Source organism: Nothoprocta perdicaria, unplaced genomic scaffold, assembly GCF_003342845.1.
Source record: "Nothoprocta perdicaria isolate Ctin4 unplaced genomic scaffold, notPer1 scaffold_4, whole genome shotgun sequence".
Taxonomy (NCBI): domain Eukaryota; kingdom Metazoa; phylum Chordata; class Aves; order Tinamiformes; family Tinamidae; genus Nothoprocta; species Nothoprocta perdicaria.
This window is the reverse complement of record NW_020455643.1, coordinates 4,071,413-4,093,684: the sequence shown is the minus strand read 5'-3', so window position 1 is coordinate 4,093,684 and position 22,272 is coordinate 4,071,413. Positions and strand designations below refer to the sequence as shown.

The 22,272-nt window shown below is 41.1% G+C and overlaps 1 protein-coding gene across 3 annotated transcripts; it reads left to right on the top strand.

Annotated features, from left to right (window-relative positions):
* Positions 1–7,617: 7,617 nt before the first annotated feature.
* LRRC31 (leucine rich repeat containing 31) lies at positions 7,618–20,457 on the top strand. Of its 3 annotated transcripts, none has more exons than XM_026045477.1 (10): positions 7,618–7,827; positions 9,365–9,619; positions 10,925–11,044; positions 11,304–11,471; positions 13,839–14,006; positions 14,860–15,027; positions 15,781–15,948; positions 17,060–17,227; positions 18,435–18,602; positions 19,780–20,457. In XM_026045477.1, the coding sequence occupies exons 1-10, from the start codon at positions 7,815–7,817 to the stop codon at positions 20,097–20,099; spliced, it is 1,716 nt and encodes a 571-aa protein (XP_025901262.1). In that variant the 5' UTR covers positions 7,618–7,814; the 3' UTR covers positions 20,100–20,457. The 3 variants fall into 3 exon arrangements, with proteins under 3 accessions (XP_025901262.1, XP_025901261.1, XP_025901263.1); XM_026045476.1 differs by having other exon boundaries at positions 10,895–11,044; XM_026045478.1 differs by lacking the exon at positions 10,925–11,044.
* The last annotated feature ends 1,815 nt before the right edge of the window (positions 20,458–22,272 follow it).

Genomic DNA, 22,272 nt, shown 5'->3' with positions numbered 1-22,272 from the left:
CACAAAATTGAATCCAGACTGTATTCCTCTTGTGAGATTAACATGTTTACAGGATCAGATCTACAATTTCACAGCTTTGGAATTCAGTAGCTTCCACAAGCTGAACACCTGCAGCTCCACACTTTGCAATGTCAGACCTTGATGAAAATTCTTGACTCTGAGAGCACCTCTATCTCTCTGCTCTGAGTCACCTGGAGATAGAAATTTCACATATTCTATAACTGAGCAACTTGAAATTTTAGTTCAGGAGAYGATATAATAGCACCCAGGATGTTCTCAGTCTGCAATTAATTCCTCCCACATACTTGAATAATAGCAATATGTAAGGAGCTCTCATCACACCATGGTATTATTTTTACAAAATATATCACACTGCATACATTGGTGTTCCACAAAGCTGTTATGACTGCCGTTCACTACAATTACTGTGCATGTAGCATGCAATTTTAAATGCATAGAACAAATATAGGTTAATCAGATATAACATCAAATTATGTATGTGATAGCAGTGGTCAATTCCAATTGCATACTGACTTAAAAAACACACCAGGTAACATTTGTAAAACATTGATTTTTTTTTCCTGTTGTACTTTAAAAGGATAAATTCCCATAAAGATAAAGCTATATATGTTAATAGCTAATTAGCTTTTAACAATATTTTGTTACAGTTAGACAAGACTGTGAAATGAAAATTAAGTGACTCAGTTCCCATCTGTTTTTTCTAGAAGCTTACAGCATGTGCAATGAACATCCTTCCCAAAATTAAAGCTACCATTTATGAAATTGATTTTTTAATGTTTCTAAAATATTTTTAATGTTTCTAAGTGTGTGTTATAAAAATACAGTTTCCTCCTGAATATTAGAGAGAATTATTATGCATGAGAACACATTAGAACATTGTTAGGAATTCAGCACATAGTCAATCACATATTTTACCTCTTCTGTATCCCCGCTGCCAGTTCTTAACCTTACTCTATCTGCAATCCAGTGCTGCTCTTCAAAAGCGCCATGGAAAAGGCTGCTTTGACCTGTGCTGTCTCTGCTGTGAGATAAAATATAAAAATCTGTAATATCATACACTTCTTGGCATTGCTTAGCAGTCATTGCACTGCTACTTATATTAAAAACTAGGACCAATTGTTTTAATTTCATGTATACTTACATCTTTTATGAGGACCTTAGTTTTGAGATAAAAGTAGACACCATGAGCATCCAGGACTGTGCGCCTTCGCTACCAGTCTTCCTCTCAAGCTGCCTCAGTCATGTGGTTGGCAGCTTTTAAAACACATCAAGATTAATATGTCAAAAACTGCCTTAACTAACGCTGACTTTACTTTAAATACGAATTGAACTTATCTTGATTAGCCCTCATCTGTGCTTCTAAGCCCTTCCCACTCTGACATCACAAGCCCTTCTCCAATACCATCCTTTAACCAGGCTCTAAAAACATAATTACAAGAAGAGCACTGCACTGATCTGATAAACCTATTTCACATTTAACCTGCTAATCTGTTGTTAGCCTTTAAGATGCTTGGTGCATTCACTTAAAATCTTCCTGTTCTGAAAAGAAATAAGAGAGAAGATAAAGAATTGCCTCAGCTCTTACACCCTATGTTGCCTATTTGCACTGATTTTTAGAAAGAGGATATTTCTCAGAGTTGGTGAGCAGTTACCCCAGAACTGTGTTGTTCTTGGGCTGTGTATCCGATTGGATTGGGGGAACTAGAGGATGGAAATCTTGTTAAGCATATTGTGAGGCTAACACAGGGATCAGACGGTTATACTGCTCAAGCCGACAATTTACTCTTTAATTCTCACTGTGAGTGAGTTAACTCTCAGAAGGAATGCCTAGTAAATGGCAAATCTAAAATGTCATAGTTTCTTCTAATATCTAATATGGAAGAATGTGTTATCTATATGTAAGGCAGGATTATTTTAAAAAATMTTTCTAATTATTTGGACTAGATGAGCCCTAGGAGTCCCTTCCAACCTCAACCGTTCTGTTACTGTAACTGTAAATTTTGTTTTTGTAAACGTTAAGGGTATTTTGTTGTTTTGGACCTCTTCCACATAAAGAAGCAAATTCATACGCAGAATCATTATTAGAAAGAATTTCCAATACCAGGTTTTAACCAATACCAGTTATAGGTTTTCCAATTACTTTTTTTGGACTCTTTTTTTTTTGTTTTTAATCAGAGACCAGATGATATAATGTTACAGTAAGTTTCATCTGTTTGTTCAGACCTGTAGGCATGCAGACGGTCAATGAATGTAAGTAGCATTGTAGGCTCAAAGATAAATTTTTTTGTTTGTTTTTTGTTTTCAGCTCAATGTGTAGCTTTCTACCAAACCACATGACTCAAAACGTAACAAGTCTTTAAAAAAATTCCCTTTCTTGAGAATTTTTGGACTATTTGGGTGAGGCTGAAGCAAATACTTTGTAAGACTTTTGGTTGCCAGAATAAATGAAAAGCAAAGTCTTGCATCAGAATAGATTCTTCATCAGGTTTGTTATTACATGTGAATCAGGCTTCTTGGAAACAGAACAGAGTTTAATACCAGGAAAAACTGCTTTCTGAGATGGAAAGAGAATCAGCAATATAACTGGGATACTGGGAAGTCTGGAGAAAGAGTACTGCTTTACAAGGCCCTTGGCATCCAGGCTTTAGTTTCTAGCAGAGAAGCGGGATTGCTGTGTGCTGCCGTGTATGTGACACCCACAGTTCATAAAAACCTTTCAGTGGCCCCTGTCGGGGGGGGAGATCTTCTTCTTCCAAAGGTCACTGAAGTAAGATTTAATTCCTTGGAGGCTTATTTCTGTATAATGGTGGACTGACATAGACCTTTGCAAACAATTTCTTTATAACAAATCTTYCAACTTTGCCTACAAGGAGATCTTTTTCAGATGGACAAAATAGAAAAGACATAATAAAACTTCTATTTAAAATCTGAATTAGAAGAAGTAATTAGACTTTGTGGTGGTACAGTAGGCATAGAAACACGTGGGATCCTACCTTTGGCTCCATTCGTAAGAAATTGAAAAATAACTAGAGAAGGCGATGKGAAATCTGTGTGTCAGAACATCTAGCACGATCTAATTAATAACAGACCTGGACTACACAAAGAGAAAGCTGAAGCTACTGAAATTTATTCACCATGGCTGATCTCAATTGCAAAAGCTGGTGGGTGAGTCGAAGGGATGCATGAAACAGCTAAATTAAGGAGCCTGGATTTCCATACCAAGTATTGCAGGTTAAAAGAATGATGTGCTGAGTCAAAACGGTTGAACAGGTCTGGATTTAAAACTGTAGAAGTTGAGCTTATGAAGACCTATATTTTTGTTTGGTTAACTTTGTATCAGACAGGAGTGACTGTTTCGGGCATAATTGTCAAAYAGGTGAGAGGCTGACAAATACGTTGATAGAATTGCGTTACCATTTCCAGGTAGTAAAAGCTGCTGTCTGCCATATCTTGCATGGAAGTTCAGTCTGTATCTCTGGACAACATGACATTTACATTTCAGCAAATGAAATTTCAGTGCATACCTTTTATCTTTAACTTTTTTGTTGGAGATGACTTCTTGTGTTTGCTTTTTTGGAGGCTTTTTTAATTAACCCCTATATAGGTTTAGAGTATTTGCTGGATGTGTTAAGACAAATTTCAACAGCATTGCTATCCCATTCAAAAGTGGAAATTGTTGAGTAATTCTCTTCTGAACTAACTTTCGAAATAAAACCTAGAAAATAAAATGCTGTCATTTAGGATGACTATAAGAATGCTTGGCAACCAGCTAAATATCAACATAAACTTGCTCTCTCTGGCAAAATATATCCAGGTTAACCTTCCCAGAATGAGATGGGGAGTTGTGCTGACCTATACTGCCCCATTGTACCAGATGGTACCGTATGGAAGTTACACTGATCCTTTGACTCTGTTGATTTCTAATTAGGTTTCTAGTAATTAATATAGTTTGCAGGCCTTGCGTGAACTCTGCAGATTACCCATTCATGTAAATGATTAACTGAAATGAAAGGGGATTACTCCTGGCATAAGTTCAACCAAAAAAAAAAAAATTTCCAGCCCTGAAAAGCTGCTGCAACAGACTAGCAGATTGCAATAGAGAATGAAATATTTAACTTATATTTGTGTTGTTATTTCATTTAGGAGTTACCTCATATCAGAGCACTAGTTTTGTACGATGCATCTTATAATCATGCGTTTTAGAAAATTAGAAACTTCAGCAATTCAAAATGCATGAAATTCAGCATGAAATTGTGATTGGCAAAATCCACTCATTGCTCTTATTTTGTAGTAGATAAGGTAGATTCTGCCTCGAGGAGAAGAGCAGTTGAGAACTGTGCAGTTGATGGTTATTGTGTGTGCTGCTCCATGYGAGGATGGGATGCCCAAAGCTCCAACCCATCTGCGGCAACAAGGACCATCCTACGGCCCTGACGAGCGCGGCTTCGTGCAGAACCCTCCTCTGCCTGCTGGCACCACAGGGTCATAACTTAACTGTTTCTTATGCTTTGAAGTGTAAAAACACTGTGAAATATCAAAATCTCTCTCAGTCCTTCTGCATGAAAAGTCTCCCTGAGTTTAAGGGAACCATTCAAGGTTGCTGGGAGGAATGTGTGTCTGTGAACCCAAGGCTTTAGCTCCTGGGCTTGTATGTTCTCAGTGCCTCTTCTCATCTCTTCTGGATCACTCCAAGGTTATATGTACATAGTGAATGAGGGACTGGCTTTAGTTTTCATAACACAGTGAAACTTGTTTTAAACAACTGCCTCGGTTGCTACTGAGGGCAGATTGTCTATTTAAATAAGTAGGTCAAATATTTATTTTGTGGGAAATGATGAGGATACTTGGAGACTTTGGACCGAATTCAGTTTTCAGGCATGTAGGACAGTCTGGAATGAACAGGGAACAGTGAAGTCTTAATGTTGAACAAAGTTTCTGAGAATATAAGGAAAAAGTCTTTGTGCAGATGGCTCTGCGCTGCTGAGCTCCACCTGGAAGTCCAGGAGTGTTTCCCAACCAAACCTTTTTTGCAGGACACCTGTAGCTTGTCCCTGGGCAGGGGACCTTCCAGCCCTCCTACTCTTCTTCCCTGAAAGATTTGGTCTGGCCCTAAAGCTGATGCCTACTGCTCTGTGAATGGCCTTGGTGTAAATACAGTCAATGTGAGTGGCTGGCACAGGTACTGCGGGGCCAGCAGCTCGCCACGAGTGCCAGCTACAGGTGTCTCAGTCCTTCAGGCAACGCTGAATTTTGGTGTATTTGTTGTGATGGTTCAGAAGTGGGTCAGAGCAGAAGAGGGAAGGGAAGGGACAGAGCAGGAGAGCTGAGAGAAGGGGGCTCTCCYGAGAAGGGCTTCATCCTCCCGCTTGTGCAGTGGGGCAGGCAAAAACACTCCTGCTGGAGGAGCAGGCCGCTCTCCCACCCGCTCCAGTGGGTGTATSCTGAGCCCTTCCTCACGCAGCCTCGCGACAGGCAGCCCAGCCCGGCCCTGGCAACGCTGGCAGTGCGGGATGCAGAATTTGCCCTTCCCCAGCAACCTTGGCCCAAGCAGCCCTAGGCAGCCGGACAGAAGCCCAGCAAGCAGGAACCCCGCCCCGGGCAATGACAGTCTACAGAATGGGGAAGCAGAGCAGCAGAGAAGTGTGCCAAGGGGAAAATGAGTAACGTGGTAGTGACTCAKTCTGCTTTTCCTATGGAAAAGCTCTGGAAAAGTTTCTTTTGCTCCCTGCTGAACGTTAACAGGAGCTTTGCTGCTGCCTCCCTTGGGTGGGAGCAAAGCCGAGGAAGGGAATCGTCTCAGGTGGGAGCAAACAAGTGTCACTGCGTTACCACATGGCACAGCACCACAGTATGAACCCCCAGCAGATAAATACCCTGCTTCCTACATTCTGTGTTAATATTGGGCCAAGCGCCTGCCTGGCACAGCTGCAGTGACTGTACTACAGCAAGGGAGGACTTGGACCAGCATATTTAGGTTCTGCGTTATTTAAACCAGATGCTTTGGGAGGCTGTTTTTCTTTAATGGATAATAAGAACCATTGAAAACAGAGTTGTTACTTTGCTTGGGTTTCATTGAAAGAGACACTACTAAAGGGAGAGGAAATCCCCAAAATGATACTCGGTGATTAAATCCATAGAATATAGGATTTCCATGTTTGCAAATCCTTTTTTTCAAATCAACTTGTAGCACTAATCCTCTAATGGCATTATTTCTTTGGAATATATGCCAGATTAAAGAGTCACAATGAGGCAAAGTACAAAAATCCACATTAATCTCTCATCAGTGGATGCTGTGTGGGATGCAACTTTAACTGTATTGTTCCAAAATTGGTTCTGTTCCCATCCTCACCCCAGGTCTACCCAGAAGGAAGAGCTGATAGATATAAACAAGTGTGACACTGAGAACTTGGCAGATGGTCACAAGCCATTTAACTGCACAGAAAGGGGAAGGTGCTTATTTTTTTTTTAAATTGCAATAGCTAAGCTTGTCCTGTGCTGTGCACAGCATGCTGCAAATGTGGACACCCAGCTCATGTCTGCAGCCTAGCACAGCCTCCCTGCTGCAGGCCCCAGGCTTTTCTTTGGGGTAACCCAAAGCTGGGGTAACCCAACTGCCCTCTCTTTCTGCTTGGTGACTGTAAGCACCAAGATTTGCTTTCTAGGAAGAGGAGACCAGGCCACTCTGAAACGATGTTTCCCTTCGCACGGAATTGCAGGGTTGTGGTCATGGTGCCAGGAGGTATTTTCACTCTCATTCAACAGCCTGAAGTAGAGAAAGAATTTCTGAATGGGCCACACATCACCTAGCACACTGATTATAGAGCATTCAGGTTAGCCCACTCTGACCACTTTAATCAGTGCTTAGGGATTTTCCTGCTTKCAGGGAGCGGAGATTACCAGATACTGCCCTCCCTCATCTCATTGAGCTCTGGTGGGCATCGAGCACCTCAGGCCAACAGAAGCTGGCATGTGTTCCCAAACGGGGATCTCCTTCTTTCCATTTCAACCCTARCTATCAACAAGCACAACATTAATATATTTAAACTAGAAATCCAAACATTTCACCATCATGGAAAACATACATACAGAGCTACAGGCTTACAGAGCTAAAGCAGAAAAAAAAGTTACCATGAAGTCTGATATGTTTCTATGATGTATAAATTTTATGATTGTATCGCAGTAATAAATCACCCTGCTGCCAACAAGGAGATTGTGCCCAAATAACAGAGAGAGAGAGAGAGAGAGGCCTCTCTGCCCTATCTCCTGGTTCTCTGAGATGAGCAGCAGCAGGTCCCGTGGTTTCTCTGTGCGCTGTGAACAACCTGCTGACACACACAGAGCATTGCTCAGCCTGGCTCCTATGGACAAAAGGGGTGGGAAAACAAAGAGCTTGTTCTTCAGGTAGTCGGGAAACCTGATCTGAAGGTGACTCAGCCCTTTCCAGCACCAGCTGTTTCAGGGCCCTGCAAGGGCTGGAGTGCAGCACCTGAGCTGCAGCTTCCTGATTTCTCCCTCGTTGTGCTCTAAGTGGAGACGTGATCAGAGCAGTGAGTGGATTTCTCCAGCCCTCCCAGGAAAGAGGGGCTAGGGAGAGCAAACTGTTCGGGGAGGCAGAACTGAGAGAATTTGGGAAGCCTTCTGTGCACAGCTGCTGCTAACAAATGAAGACAGAAACTCCCTTGAAAGAAGAGTGCATGGAAAATCCTGCTAGGGAAAGAAGCGAGGTTCATTTGTATGTCCTAGCTCGCCTCTCATGCAAGCCCTGAGTGTGAAACACATCCGCAAGGGTAACAATGGACAAGACAGGTATGTTTTCTTGCCTGTTTAAAGTAATACAAAATGGCATTGCTTTACGGTCAGTAAATGTGCACAAACACCTACGCACGTTGCTTTGTGTGGCTTTTGTACTTTGCTCGTGAGACATATGGCTGTGACAGGCTAAGAGCAAGACTTAAAACAGTGCAGTAACTCTCYGTGTGGGCTCTTGTGGGCCCTTGTGTCAGGCAACCTGCTATATGAAAGCAATATATATGTATATAAATACCTATGGATGCCTGTGCATGTGTCTGTATATGTACACTCCTACGCTTCATTTTGACATTTGGTATAACAACATGAAAACAGTCTGTGAAATTCATAGGGGTTCTGATACTATTCTGCACATATGTTTTGCTTATGAGGAAAGTTGTTGCTGGTGACAGTATTTGTAACAGTCTGATATTCAAGCGAGCAAATGCATATGTTCTGTGGATGGCAGCGGATTGTGCATGGGCTTCTGTGTGCAGGTCTGTACTAAAGAGGGGGACATGAGCCCAGAGGTTTGGTTTGGAGCTCTGGAGTTCAGGGATCGAGACCTGAGTTCCCAGGAATCCTGTCTGTGAGCACAAGTCATACCCTCTGCAGTCAATGGCAAATAGTAAGACATGACACATATCTCTTGCACCTAGCCATTGCAAAGTGGAAATAATTGCATGTCTGCTTAATCAGTGTGACTGATTGCCCAGTTAAAAGCCTGTGTGTGTGCAAATGCTAGAATTAAAACTGAAGATTAATTCAGAGAAAAATAAAGCAGTTTTGGTCACTAGGCAATATATGCTAGTGCAGTATGAACAGCAATAAGCAAGGAACCTATAAGTTGTTATGAAGCTGGACTGACATTTGCCTGAGAATTAGTCACTGAAGTTGAGGTCATTGTAGTGTTACACTGTTCCAAATAGGCTGAGGGGCTTGTTTTCTTCCAGCATTGGCACGCTATGGGTGCTTCTAGCTTCAGTAGGCAGTTGTTTCCTTCACTATCTCTTCAGTTCTGCTGTCAGGTTGATGGGGTTTCCTTTGCATGTAAGCTTGTTCCCTCCTGAGCTGGGGAGCATGTGACACTGGTAAGGGAGTCCTTGTCCCTTTCTCAAGCACCTCCTCCTCTTGTCTTCCTGGCCGCTGGGCAAGTCTTTGCATGAAGAACCACATGAAGAATGTCTCAGCCTGACTGCTGTGGTTTGGCCACAAGAACATGCCCTGAACTTGGAGATCAAGTGACGGGGGAGCCACAGGTTGGCTCTGCAACACTCGGGGACTGGAGGTGGCATTAGGAACAGTCTGCATTAACAGGGCACAGAGAGAGATACTTGTGCCCTTGAGGACAAGGCCCCCCGAGTCTGCAGTGCACATACAGAGTGTTACCAGGTCCTCTTGAAGGAGCAGAAGTGAGTTTAGAGTCTGGCCCACTAAATAGTGCTTTACTGGTGTGTGAAGGAAAGGTAGGAAATTCTCTGTGTGCCTGACATTATAAAATAGGATAAACAAGAATACTAAAAAAATCCTCTCATATCTGCTGATCTCTTGAAAGATGATGCGCAGATCTGCCAAGATAAGTRTGAAGAGGATATCCCGAAGATTTCCCCCTTTGACTTTGTTAGAAAACAGTTCCAAGGGAAGAAATCTTCTGGAAAAAGAAAAGRGCAGCCTTCAGGCATCAGAMAATTCTTCGGGGGCTTTGACTTTGGGAAATTGGAAGCCAAGGAGAGAAGGGGGACTGAAGAAGTGGAAATAAACAACTCTAGAGCTGATGATCAGAATGAGAAGGAACATCTCRCTATAGAAGGTAATGCTGATACAGTAAAGAAATAGATGCACGTGTGTATATATATCCTAATTTCATTTGCTTTCCTCCATAGCCAAAGTGCTGTATTTCGTTAGCTTGGGCTTCTCCTTTATCCATTACTTGCTTCTGATCAGAATATTGCCAAGGATGTGCTCCCTAGTTTGACAACCAGCAAAGAATAAATGGGATCCAGTTGCTAAGGTGGGGCAGAGTTTTTGTGTGACCTCCCCCTAGAGCTCTGCTGGGTGACACCAGCGCTGCATCAGCTCCGTAGTCACAGAGCTGATTGCAAACCTGGAGCTCCAAGCAGTAGCTTGGCTTGTTTATGGTTAAGGGCCATCCACCCTGCTGCTAAAGCAGTSTGAAGGCAGCAAGAACAGATGTTTCCCACCACTTGTCACTGGTTAGGGGGAGGGGAAGGGAGTGGGAATTCATTATATGTGCTATTTTGTGCTCACAGGAATACTTTCTACCTCCACACCAGAGAAAATGAGGCTATTTTTATAAAGGTGCTGGGATTTGAGGTTTAGAGCCTCATCCTTTGAGAGTTTGGGGTAAGAGCAGGCTGTTCTTCTGAGCAGAGATGACTGTCCTGTGCAGTTTTTGACTGCTCACTTTTTGGCTATAGGTATTAGRTGATATTAGTGGAAGACAGTTTTGATTCACCAGCCAAGGGGTTTAGAGAGGAATGTAAACAATTTTCCTTGCTGTGAAAACTGCATTGAAAAAGAAGCTAAATGTGAGTGGCTTTGCAAAGCCAAGCACAGCAGCACTGCCTTAAGCAGAAAATGTAGGAAAATGGAAACAGGCTGTCATGGAAGAAGGAGCAGGATCACTGTACAGAATCACAGCGCTGCTCGGTCCTAACTAGTCACATGTAGTCTGTATTGCAGCAGAACAAGAAGGACACAGAGTTGGTTAAATGTCTCTCTGTCATCCAGGCCACCTGCAGCCCAGAACTTTGAGAATTCTGTGTGCAAATGGCTGCACTTATTGCACAAACACCCAAAGCTGCTGCTGTAAACTAGCTTGAAGATGTGCAGCAGGAGATTCTTCTGTCATTGAGCATCAGCAGCTTTGTAGTGATTTAATCTGCAGTGGTCTTATCACGCAGGATATTGATCCACTTTGATGTGGTCCTCTGAATCAAAAATTCAGAGCCATGTTTACTGATGAGTTTAGGTTATTTTCTGAAATCTTCAGCTGACATCCGCAGACAAGGTTTTATGCTGTTAGTTGCAGAGGTGACCAGAGCCCTGTTTCTCTGTTACACAGATGGACTTTCACATCTTATTTCTAAACCAGAGTCACCGTCTGGTAAGCAGAGATTTAACCAATTCATGCAGAAGCTGGGAAAGAAACCCAACAGCAAGAATCTGGATCTAAATAATTGTGCTTTAAGTGCAACAGATGTAACAGAGCTAGGTAAATACACATTTTGTTCATCTATACACTTAATGTCTTTTTGTATTTCCTATTTGCCTATTCATTCATTCCCTCACTTCTTTGGCTTTTATTTCTTTGATCTCAGTCCTGAGACTTCTACTMAACATCTCATCTGGTGGTCCAGCTCCTGAGAAATGTTCCTTAATGAATTAGGTCCTTGTGTAGGTCTGTGAAGAGGCAATGTCTTTATGCTCCAACTACGGATAACATGACATAACTATTTTTCTTTTTTTAATAGCTTCTTTACTGCCATTTCTTCCAAAGCTGGACGAGATCAGCCTCTCCTGGAATGGTGGTGTTGGAGGGTCTTTGAAAGCTCTCACTACCCAGCTCCATCATGTGAACCTATTAAAAGTTCTTCGACTTAGCAGCTGCAGGCTGACGGCTGARGATGTCACTTCCTTAGGTACAGGCTGGCATGTACATTTATTTTCTGACTGCATGGGTTAATGTAGTTGATCTCGTTGTTTCCATTATTTTTATGCCTACTGGTTACTGGACAATGTAATCTCCCAGCTGTAAAGTGATRGTAAGTACTTGGCTTTATGAGTAATCTTGTACCTGTGAGTAGCTCTGGTGAGGTCGTCGTTTGGGACATAAAGCTTTCACAGGCAGGAGGGAGCACAATTCTGTTCTGAATGGGAAAACGTTCTTTCCTGCAAATGGATTAGTATTTTGTGAACTAGCTTTCAAATATCCAACAGTAGACAGAAGAACTGAAAGACAATTATTTAATCATGATAGGGTCAGCTTAGGTAGGTATTCATGCTGTAGGGGTGGATGCAGTGCTCATCACACAAAATTTGGTAAGTTGAGATCTTCTAGAGGAAACTAAAAGCCTAGGAAGCTTTTTTTCCTCCCCCCAAGTCTGAGAGAAGATTATTTCTCTGCTTGTGTCTTTGTCTGGAGTGTCTGCAAACAAAGTATGAGATCTGCAGGTTTTTAAGGTGGTGTTATGAGCTCAAGTCCTCCTGCTGAGTCATTTACCACTGGGCCTGGAGTTTACTGCTGGGGTGGGTCTCTGATATGTGTCTAGAAAATGAACAAACTCAGTGAACTAGATATTCTGAAAAACTTCTGCTTATTTTGCAATCTGAGTTACAAACTAGTCTGAATTAGAAAGGTGGTTTTTATGTAATTTTTTATTTTTTTATGTTATTCAGCTTCAGCCTTTTTTCAAGAGAGGTTCAGGAATAAAATGGCATATGTGGTCATAACCCAGAAGTGGCTCGTATGGTCTGCTGTGGAGGAAAATCTATCTCTAAAAAGGCTGGTGAAAATAATTGGTCTCTTTATGATGAGGGTCAAATCTATGTTTAATTTTCTGTGAGGTGTTTGCATACTTATCTTTTTTTCAAGGTCTTTTCTAGCAGTTGTCAGCTTGYTTTTTTTTGGCTGCAATTTTGAGGAATATGTGTGTTTGGTAATAAGGTATTTAGAGCAGTAGTGTCTGCTTGACGATGCCCATATCAGTCTGTGGAAATGCAGGCGTTTGTGGACTCAGTGGGTACATTCTGCTCAGAAAATAATGACCTCCAATATAGTCATCATATCAGCCTGCCCTATGTAATTGCTCTGAGCAGGTGCTGTGAGAGGTGATAGGAAAACCATTCCTCAAGTTATATCCCTTTATTTATCTTCTGGGTGGAAAATGTGTCTGGAATGCTAGTCCTCATATCAAATAGAAACAGGCAATACTCCAGAGGTAAAAACACTCAGGTAGAGCATTGTTCTGAGTTCTGGATTGAGGCAATTATTTAAAATAAAAGCAAACAAACAAAAACAGATAAAATCTAAGACATGTCCCTTTCAAACCTGGAAAGGGACATGTGCCTTTCTCCACTGACAGCTAATTATTTATAAAACTTTTATCAAGAATTAATTCTGAAAACACTCAGACACAAAAGAATTTTCTTGTTAAAATGTAAACCAATTATTAGGCTGATGACAAGGCTTTAGATCAAAGATTTGCTGTGTGACACTTTGAAATCGCATTTGCATACGGTCTAATTAATTGGTCTTTCTTGGAAACTAGTTTATGCAAATATCCATCTTCCTCTCCCCTCAGCAAAGGAATTTAGGAAGCCAGATCTTGCAGTGCGATATTAGTATTCCAAAGAGTGTTAAAGCAGTTCAATACCAGGAGCATCAAGGCTGAAAAAGGCTAATTTTCCTGAATATACTCAAAATTGGTGCTGTGTTCCTTGAAAATCATAGGAAAGATAGTCTGGTTCAACACAGTGCTCCATTTCCTTGATTCCTTATGAACTGAGTCAGATTTCTGTTAGATTTTTAAAGTTTAAGATGTGGCTATGAGAAGACTTCTTTCATTCTGTGCAAAATAGCCTGTGTATACCCTGCAAAGGTCTGCTAAATAAAGACAAGCACAATTATACAGGAGAGTAAATTCAGACTTGCCATTTGTATTACCTCCCTATGGAATAGGCTTTCTGGGTCTTCACTCAGGTCTACGGTGATGGTCAAACAATCCGATGGATATTTGGGAACCTGCATAAGTTTAAGGGCTGTGTGTGCTGTGACAATCATTTGTGATCTATATTGCACCCATTAGACAAGGTGAGAATGTATACAACATCCCTGCAGTAGCAACAATTCGTGGCATATACCAGTTTTTCTAATGACAGATACAAAATGTAATGTTTCAACAAATAAATGGTTAACTTTCTCCTTTCATATTTTCTAAAACTGTATTTTTATCTTGTACAGAAATTGGTAGGTAGAATGAATCACCTTAGACTTCTTTTATATATAGGAGAAGCATTTGAAGTTGCTCCTCAGCTTGAAGAACTGGATTTATCGTGGAACAGTAACATAGGTGGAAAACTATCACTGCTGACAAAAAAGCTCCAGAAAGGTTGCAAGATAAAAATTCTGAAAATTACAGATTGTAACCTGACGGCAAAGGATGGAGAATCCCTTGGTATGTGTATCCACACAGCTGACCTCAAATCCTGGCTTCACCAAAATGTAACTCATTTGACTCGGGTTATGGCCATATTACACCCAATATTGTTTGAAAGTGATTTAACTTCACACTCTGCGTTATAACAGTGATTACCATGCAGTGTTGGTATTTATTGCACTTTTTTTTTCCAAAGAAAAGCGAGTCTTTTTAATAGGATGAGGTAGGATTGAGAAGAACTAGATGTAAACTGCATTCTGGCTGGCTCAGTGGCCCAGGATTGCTGGATACGTTGAGACCTAGAACAAATTATGCAAGACAATTTCCAGAATGGATTGCCCAAAGTTAAATAGCTAAATCTGTTAGCCATAGGATGAAAAAGAAARGGTGAGGAATGGGAATTTGAATTGAGTTGGCAACCACTTTCCATCCCTCACTTGATCTCATCATATCTTAATCCTATGTGCTCCTTTGAACTGATTGTATACTTTTAAGAAGTTTTATCCCTACGAGAAGCCCCTGTTCATATTTCTGATCTCCAGATTAGAACATGAAGTCCTTTATTTTTAATAGTTTTTTTTTTCTCGTTCCATTTCTTTTTTGTATTCCTGCATTTTTTTTGTCACTGTCCTCACTCTGTCTTCATACATGTTTTTCACTGATTTTTCTGGCGTCCTATCCGGTCTTTGCTGTGTTTTTTGCGTTTTTTTTTCAATAAAACCGGAACTTGTTAAGTCTAAACCACACATATAGAGGCAAACCCAGCCTATCTCTTCCTKTTTGTCAGGGTGCTGTATTTTTTTCATGTTCCTCTGACTGTACCAGACAATTACACAATTACTAATTCTGATTTTCTTTTCTTCCTTCCCAGCTCAGATTCTAAATGTCATCTCAAACCTTGAAGTGTTAGATCTGTCTATCAACAAAAACATTGGCTGCAGCATGAAGATTATTGCACAGGATCTGAAAAATGTGCCAGGCTTGAAAGAGTTAAACTTGCATATGTGTGGATTAAAGCAAAACGGCCTCCAGGGCTTAGGTTAGACTTTCCATTCAGAAAGACTTTCATTCTACATAAATGGTACATGTGGAACCCATTTAAGAGACACACCAAGGTGGTGTTTTGCTAATGTTTGGCTCTATTTATGGACAATAGTTCTTTGCTGTTTGAGGGTGGATAAAAGATGACAGAGACTTGCAGTTATCTTTCCTGAACTCAACCATGTGAAAGTCAGTGGGGAGGGTCACCCTTCACAACACTTATCTGGGACCCGTTTTAGGAAAGATGAACAGCTCTCTGCACATGCTTGTGCTCCCCAGGCAGGACACAGAAGAAGGTACAGACAAGCTAGCTAACTTGCAAAAAAGCAATCCCACCTGCAGAAGGGAATCCGAATTCACCATTATCACTTAATGAATGTCCAGTGAAGCCATATGAAACAGGGTTGTTATCTGCGTCTGTCCCAAGTGGAGATCTTATCCGTAAGACAAACTAGAGCAGGCTCTAATTAGCACCTCCAATAGTAATTTCTGCGAAAGGCTGAAGGTTGAATGGTTCTAGAAGGTGAACTATTCTGATCTGGTGGATGAGATAGCTTTGCCTTCAGCTGCTCCTTTGGAGAAGCATGGAGTTGCAAACTTTATGCCATTTATAGCTGTTGTGATTATACCCTGAAGCTTAGTCTGAAAGATTTGCTTTCAATACTTTGTGCAAACTTTGAGGTTAAAATAAATAAATGTTAAAGTCGTGACTTGTGCTATTATAACAGCCATGTTCACTTTTCCATTCCAGATGCTGCTTTACAGCACCTGCCAGAGCTGAGAAAATTAGACCTGTCATGTAACAAAGAGATTGGTGGTGGCTTTAAAGACTCAACAGCTCATTTGGCCAACTTGAAAAATCTTGAATTCCTTGATCTGCACCAGTGCTGTGTAACGGAAGAAGACATGACTATTTTGTGTAAGGATGTGTTCAAGAAATCCCTTAAGAATGCATGTTTCTGACTTCTGAAAATAGGCAGAAGACCCTCTGGACAACCTAGGCTGGCAGGTCTCAGCACTCTGGGGTAATGTTTTGGGGCAGTTCTGGAAGTGCAGTGAAAAGGATAGATTTCTTAACTAATGTAGAATGGTCCTATGGTCCTGTTCCTATCAAAGGAAGTCACAGAGTGGCTGATGCTTTGTAGAACTAAGCACCTGAAATCTGCCAGGGTTCAGCCCCGTGATGTAAATGTAGGAACTGCAACCAAGAACTGCTGTTGTTGAGCACCAGCTGCTTTGGAAATAACCAGGGAAATTTCCCCAGGTAAAGATCGACCTGGATCCAGAGGGTCCTTGTGCATGGAAATGTAGTTTCCCAAGGAGGGACCCTTAGTGAACTGTATCTAAAGTACAGAGTGATGTTGGAGATCTTTTAATGCTACTGCTCTCTGCTTTGTGAAGAAGCTGAGAACTGCAGGCTCCAGGCTGAATAGATCAAGCCGCTCATAACTACTAGTAGGAAGAAATACATATTTCCCCTTTAATTGCAGACTATTGATTTTCTGTGTACTTTCCATTATCACAGCTATTTGACATTGTCTTTCTTTCTTCTCTTTGCAAGACCATGACACAAAACATATATTGTCTGCATATTACTTTCCATTATATTAAAAAAGATAATTAGGTAATTTGAAAAACTGCTGATGAATCAATGGGAAACACTGACTGTTAGTAATGGCGATCATGATTTATTTTTAATTTCTTACACATAGTAAAACTAAGAGAGAATAACCATATTAATATACAGTAGCAGCGAAGACTTTGGAAATATATCCCCTGCTCATTTAATGAGAACTACTTGACCTTGAAAATTTCAACAGCAATGCCACATTCTGACACCCTTCCACACAATGCATAGTAACCAATTTCCTATATGCTTCTACTGGAAATGACAGGGGTATTTATAGAGTAAAATGTTATCCACTGTAAATTTGAGTGTCAAAACTTGGCCTTTGCATCAAATAAATACATAGTTACACATACTTTTTCTAGATCTGTGACTGCCTAACAAATATTTCATGTTTTCAAAGCCCAGGTGATACCTTTACTCTCCAATCTTCAAGAGCTGAATTTATCCTCGAATAAAAATGTAGGAGTCTCATCTGATCCTCTTCTCAGCAGGCTCAGATTTCTACCAAAGCTGAAGTGTGTGGCCATCAGCAATTGCTGTTTACAAGAAGAGTCCTTCTCATCACTAGGTAGGAATGATTTTAAGTGGGACAGAGCACTTCATTCTCTGTCAGCGGGACTCCAAAGAACCGTAGTCATATTATACTACAGGTCCTGAWTGAAGAAGTAAATGCCTTGCTCTTGATTCTGGTTGCCTTGTGAGAAAACCAGATTATAAGAGATAGCTGAGCACTGGGAATACTACAGGGCCAGCTGGAAAACCATTGTAAGTTTTCTGTCATTCTACCTGACTGGCTGAAGTCCTTTAGCTGACACTGAGCTTTCATAAATTGCCTAATTTTAGAATAAGAGGCAGCAGAATTTGATTTATGTTCATATTAAGTTTCATATTATGCAATTTGTATTATGCTGGAATTACAGTTTGATTGTAGCACTGTATTTGCAGCTTATTAAGGTAAAGTCTTGATTAACGTTTTTTCATTTCCCTAGAGGTAATAGTTTYAGTAGGAATTTCCTGTCTTTGAGTAAAGCATGAAGCAACAGAGGAATRGAAAAGTGACTGCAGTAACGGGGGAGAGACTGCATGGCCATGCAAAGCCAAGCTATGTTGGATCTACCACAGGATATTTAAATTCAGCTTCGTTTGACTGCTTATTGTGCTCTGGGGATTAGTGGCTACACTGGGCCTTTGATAAGGGTGCAYATGGCACTTAAAAGCTACATACAGAGAGATCTGTTAGTTACYGTGGATTGTGCAGTTGGTGTTTATTATTTTCAGTTTATTAGTTATATTGAAACTCACAGCAAAACTTAACTGCCTTCAGCAGAAGATTACTATATTTATGTCATTGCAACTATATAAGATTGTTGTCTTGGAAGTCAGTGTAAAAATACACAGTGCATTTCATAGTGAGTTCACAGCAAAAAATGCTATCATTAAATAAATATTAAATCGTTTTAACTCTATATATTAAATTGACTTGAGTGGGGTAAAGTCAGGCCAATAGCGTAGGCAGAAACGAGAAACCTCTTGAGAGATTCCTTAAAACTTGTTAAACAGGCTTTTGTCAGTGTTATATTCTTTAAAGAGTTCAAGAGATTTTTTTTTTTTTTTTTTTTTTTTTTTTTTGTCTGGCTCTTAAGATTAACTAAGTCTTTCTAAGCACAAGCCTGTTAGGAACCTATTTACAGGTGAATTGCCGGTCGCTGAGGTGTCTATTGAGGCCATGCTGTTTTCTCTTAGTAAGCAGAAGTTACTGGTCTTAATCTTTTCAGCTGAGGCTGCCCTTCACCTTCCTGAACTGGAGATATTAGACCTTTCTTGGAATAAGTGCGTTGGTGGGAACCTAAAGCTGCTTTTGGAAGTGCTAAAGCYTGCAACGGAGATTCAAGTGTTAAGACTGAGCAGCTGTAACTTGGTGGCCGAAGATTTGGCACTTCTAAGTACGTATAACATGGTATTTACTAGCAGTCAAGGAGCCAGGGTGTTTAAACCACGATTCTGAAGGGACTTGTTGCATGGACAGGGCAGATTCTTGCATAAATGAGATGAAAAGATGGAAAATGCAGCAGTATTTTTCCCAGAAAGAGATTTCATGTTGCTGAAGGTTGTATGTCATGTACCTGCAAAAATTGAAAAGGATAACATTTTTTTWAAATCAATTTAGCAGAGCCCTGCATATTAATATGAAAAGGTAGCATCCAAAAAAAATGTTGTGAGTCCATTATTTATTTCTAAATTTTAAAGCTGCCTTTAAGCATTTTTACTTTGTGCAGTTGCAGTTTTGGGCTTTGGCAGTTCACGAGGAAGGTGCAAGTTGACAGCCAGTAGTAGAGGCATTACCAGCTTTCAGTCTACTGGGTGCAACACTGGAGTCACGCAGCGATGGGAGAATTAAAACAGAAATGTTCTAGCTCAGTTCTTAGCAGCTGCTGAGAAATGCTGGAAAATGGAAACCCAATGAAAGAAAATATTCTAGGATGCTTTTAAAAATCTGATATCCTTGTGATTCTGTGGGCCCAACTCATGGTCTCTGAGTGTGGGAGGTTAGCAGGAGCTCTGTCATAGCTATTAAGGGTTGTAGTCTGAAGGGTGAGACTGAGATGCAACCTGCAAGATTTTGACTTTGCAAATGTCACCTTTGGTGGGTGGTTACTTTGCYGATTGTACATTAAATTCCCAGTTCTCTCGGGAAATTTAGGCCCACTACCTTCCCACAGCGCAGCTGGCTGTTGCAATTGTGTGTCCTCATCTAGTTTTGCTTTCCTATTTCTAAATCTCCCTACCAGACCTGCCAGCCTTTCTCAGGTGGCTCTGGATATACCCTCCCTCCAACCAACTGACAGGTTTTCAGGCTGCCACAAACCTGACACTTTTTAACCAGATGCTCGTGTTCCTTTTGACTTGCCCGTGCTTTAAATGTTGTACACACATTCCGTTGTGATAAAATACCCTTTCTGAGACCAATAGCAAGTGATTGGCACATTTTGTATTGCTAGGAGTTGAACCTTGCTATGTTTGAATGTTGAAAGTTTTTGAATAATATGATATTAAAATACCACTTTTTTGGGTAACCTTTTAAAGGAATTGATTGTCTGTTTTGGCTGTCATTTATTTCAGTGTTACTGGCACAGGATGGTCATCTAGCCAGATTACAGAAGCTGGACTTGAGCTATAACGACAACATCTCTGATGAAGGGTGGTCTGTCTTCTGTAAAGGTTTGTCAGTGTTCAAAGGACTGTCRGAGTTAGATATCAGTCTTCGCCCCTCGTCTTGCCGTGACTGTGGGATGTGGGTCGGTGAGTTGTTAGCAGCACTGACCAAGCTGCCAGCACTGGCGGAGCTGGGCATGCAAAGATGGGTCCTTTCAGAATCACAACGGGAACGACTGGAAAGCTTTAATCAAGACAACAAAAGAAGCATTCGCTTTGACTGGTGATGGAGTTCCAAGGCTCCTCACCCACACGTGAACACAGTATTTTATTTCTCTGATATTGAAAACTCTTCATTTTCGGTCATCTTTTTTTCTTGAGAGCTCTTGAAATAGTTCCAAAATTATATAAAACTGTTATTTAATCTTCCAAATACATGGATCCTTATATTTAACAACATATCCTTTCCTGATCTCTGAGCCACGCTCACATTGCTACGCTGAAACACTACATGGGCTGAATTTAGGTGTTGTGTGTGCTGCAATGTCTGATGTCAAAGGAGCAGTGAACGTTTCAGACGGYGGCAGCCCAGGTGGCCAGCGGAGATGAGCAGCTGTGCACTAACACATATGGGTGGGCAGTGTGAATATGAGTGAGTATAACAAAGGTGGCTTCTGTATTCAAATACTTGAATCCAATGTGTTTTACAATTTAGTCCCTTTTCCCTCAAAACTTCTGTCTCTTCATGAAAGTATTAAAACCACATAATGGAGAGTTTTGGAAACCATCCCGGCCACTCAGGATTATGTGTTAGTCCAGTAAGGGGAACACAAAGGGAGCCGTACTAGCTCTCCTCTGGCCCTTGATGCCTTCTGGTGGTATAAATGAGTCCTGGGTATGGAATCAGCATAAAAATCAAAGTGAGGGAGAGTTGACTGGTGTCTCTGTAGGCAAGGGAAGTGCTAGAGTACATTAAATAGAGCATGTCCTGGTATATTGGCGAGAATTCTGGATGCAGAGCATTCCATAAACATTCTGGATGAGGCTATGCAAAGATTTCAAGATACTTTTGGAGTCATCTTTYTTATATTGGATTGTTTCAGCCTTACACCTTTTGCACCATCTGTATTGACTCTTTAGTAAATGTATCATAAAGTCAAACTCTCAGGTTTACAGGCCTCATCTAGAGCATATCAAAGCCCATGGGAGTCCCCTTACTTACCTTCATGTTTTCTGCATTCAGGATTAATCCATTAACCTTAGTAACACCTTGTGAGGTAGACGGTGCTCTTATCCTTGCCTTAAAGATGGAAGAAATCAGCCTAGGGAGAAGCAAAGTCTGTTATTCAAAGCCCCAGGACAGCACCTGGCTAGGAGCAGCACCTTGCTGAGCCTAGGACCCATTAATGCAAGCACTGACTCAGGACATTTGAGTGTCTGTTTTCTTTATTAGATAATTTCTTTTAGGGGATTTTGTTAGATATGCTTAAACAAAGCTAAAATCTGGCATAATCACCCATGTCATAGAGCATGTCAGCCCACACGTGGATTCAGTGGCTGCAATGGGATTATTCATTGGTAAGATATTTTGGGAAGTAAAGATATTAGATCTGCCCACTGAGTGAGGAGTCTTAGAGAAATCCTGAGACAGCTTGAGGGATAAAGTACTGCTCAATTAGCCCTGAGCATGTCTACATGTTGCAGCAATCTTCTGGAGGAGAGACACAACCGGATCACTCAGTGGCACTCTCCGAGCGTRTTAGGACCCTCTCATCCAATTCCCACACGCAGATGCTGCTTAATATTCAGTTTTCAGACTCAGTGACCCTTCCAATATAACTTCTGACTGGTGGGGGATAGGCAACAGCTAAATATGCTGTGCTCATGCTGCTGCTTCATTTAATCCGTAATTTCATGTGAAGGTCTCCTATGATCTCCTTCCAGTTGCACTTCTACTGTAGAATCCACTTGGCACAACCAGCTCTGAGAAACATGAGATGGACCAAAGCGCCACGTCAGAGGTAGCAGGGAACTGCTGCAGTGTGATCAGCTCTTTCCTGCAGAAAAGAATTCCATCTTCTGAAAGGAAGCAAAGAGCTCTGGTTCCTGTTTCATGCAGGTCTAACGTTCTTAGAGTCTTTCAAGCAATGAATCAAGCCAGGAGAGTTAACACAGAAATACTGCTGTGTCTGTAGAACATTTGTACACCAATCTCTTCTTGTAGTCACTTGCCTTTGTTTGGCTCTCCTTAAACAAACTTCAGGTTCAGCTGAGAACGTGACCCTCTACCCATTCAGTGAGAATCTCTCTGAAACATTTCCATTCAAACTGGACTTTTAAATTCAGGGACATCCCTGGCACACATTTAATTGTCTGTCGTAATCTTGCTCCCTTAACTGGACATCAGTGTTGGAGTTTCTTGCTATAACGCTCTGGTTCCTTGTTCTCAGCTCCAGAGCA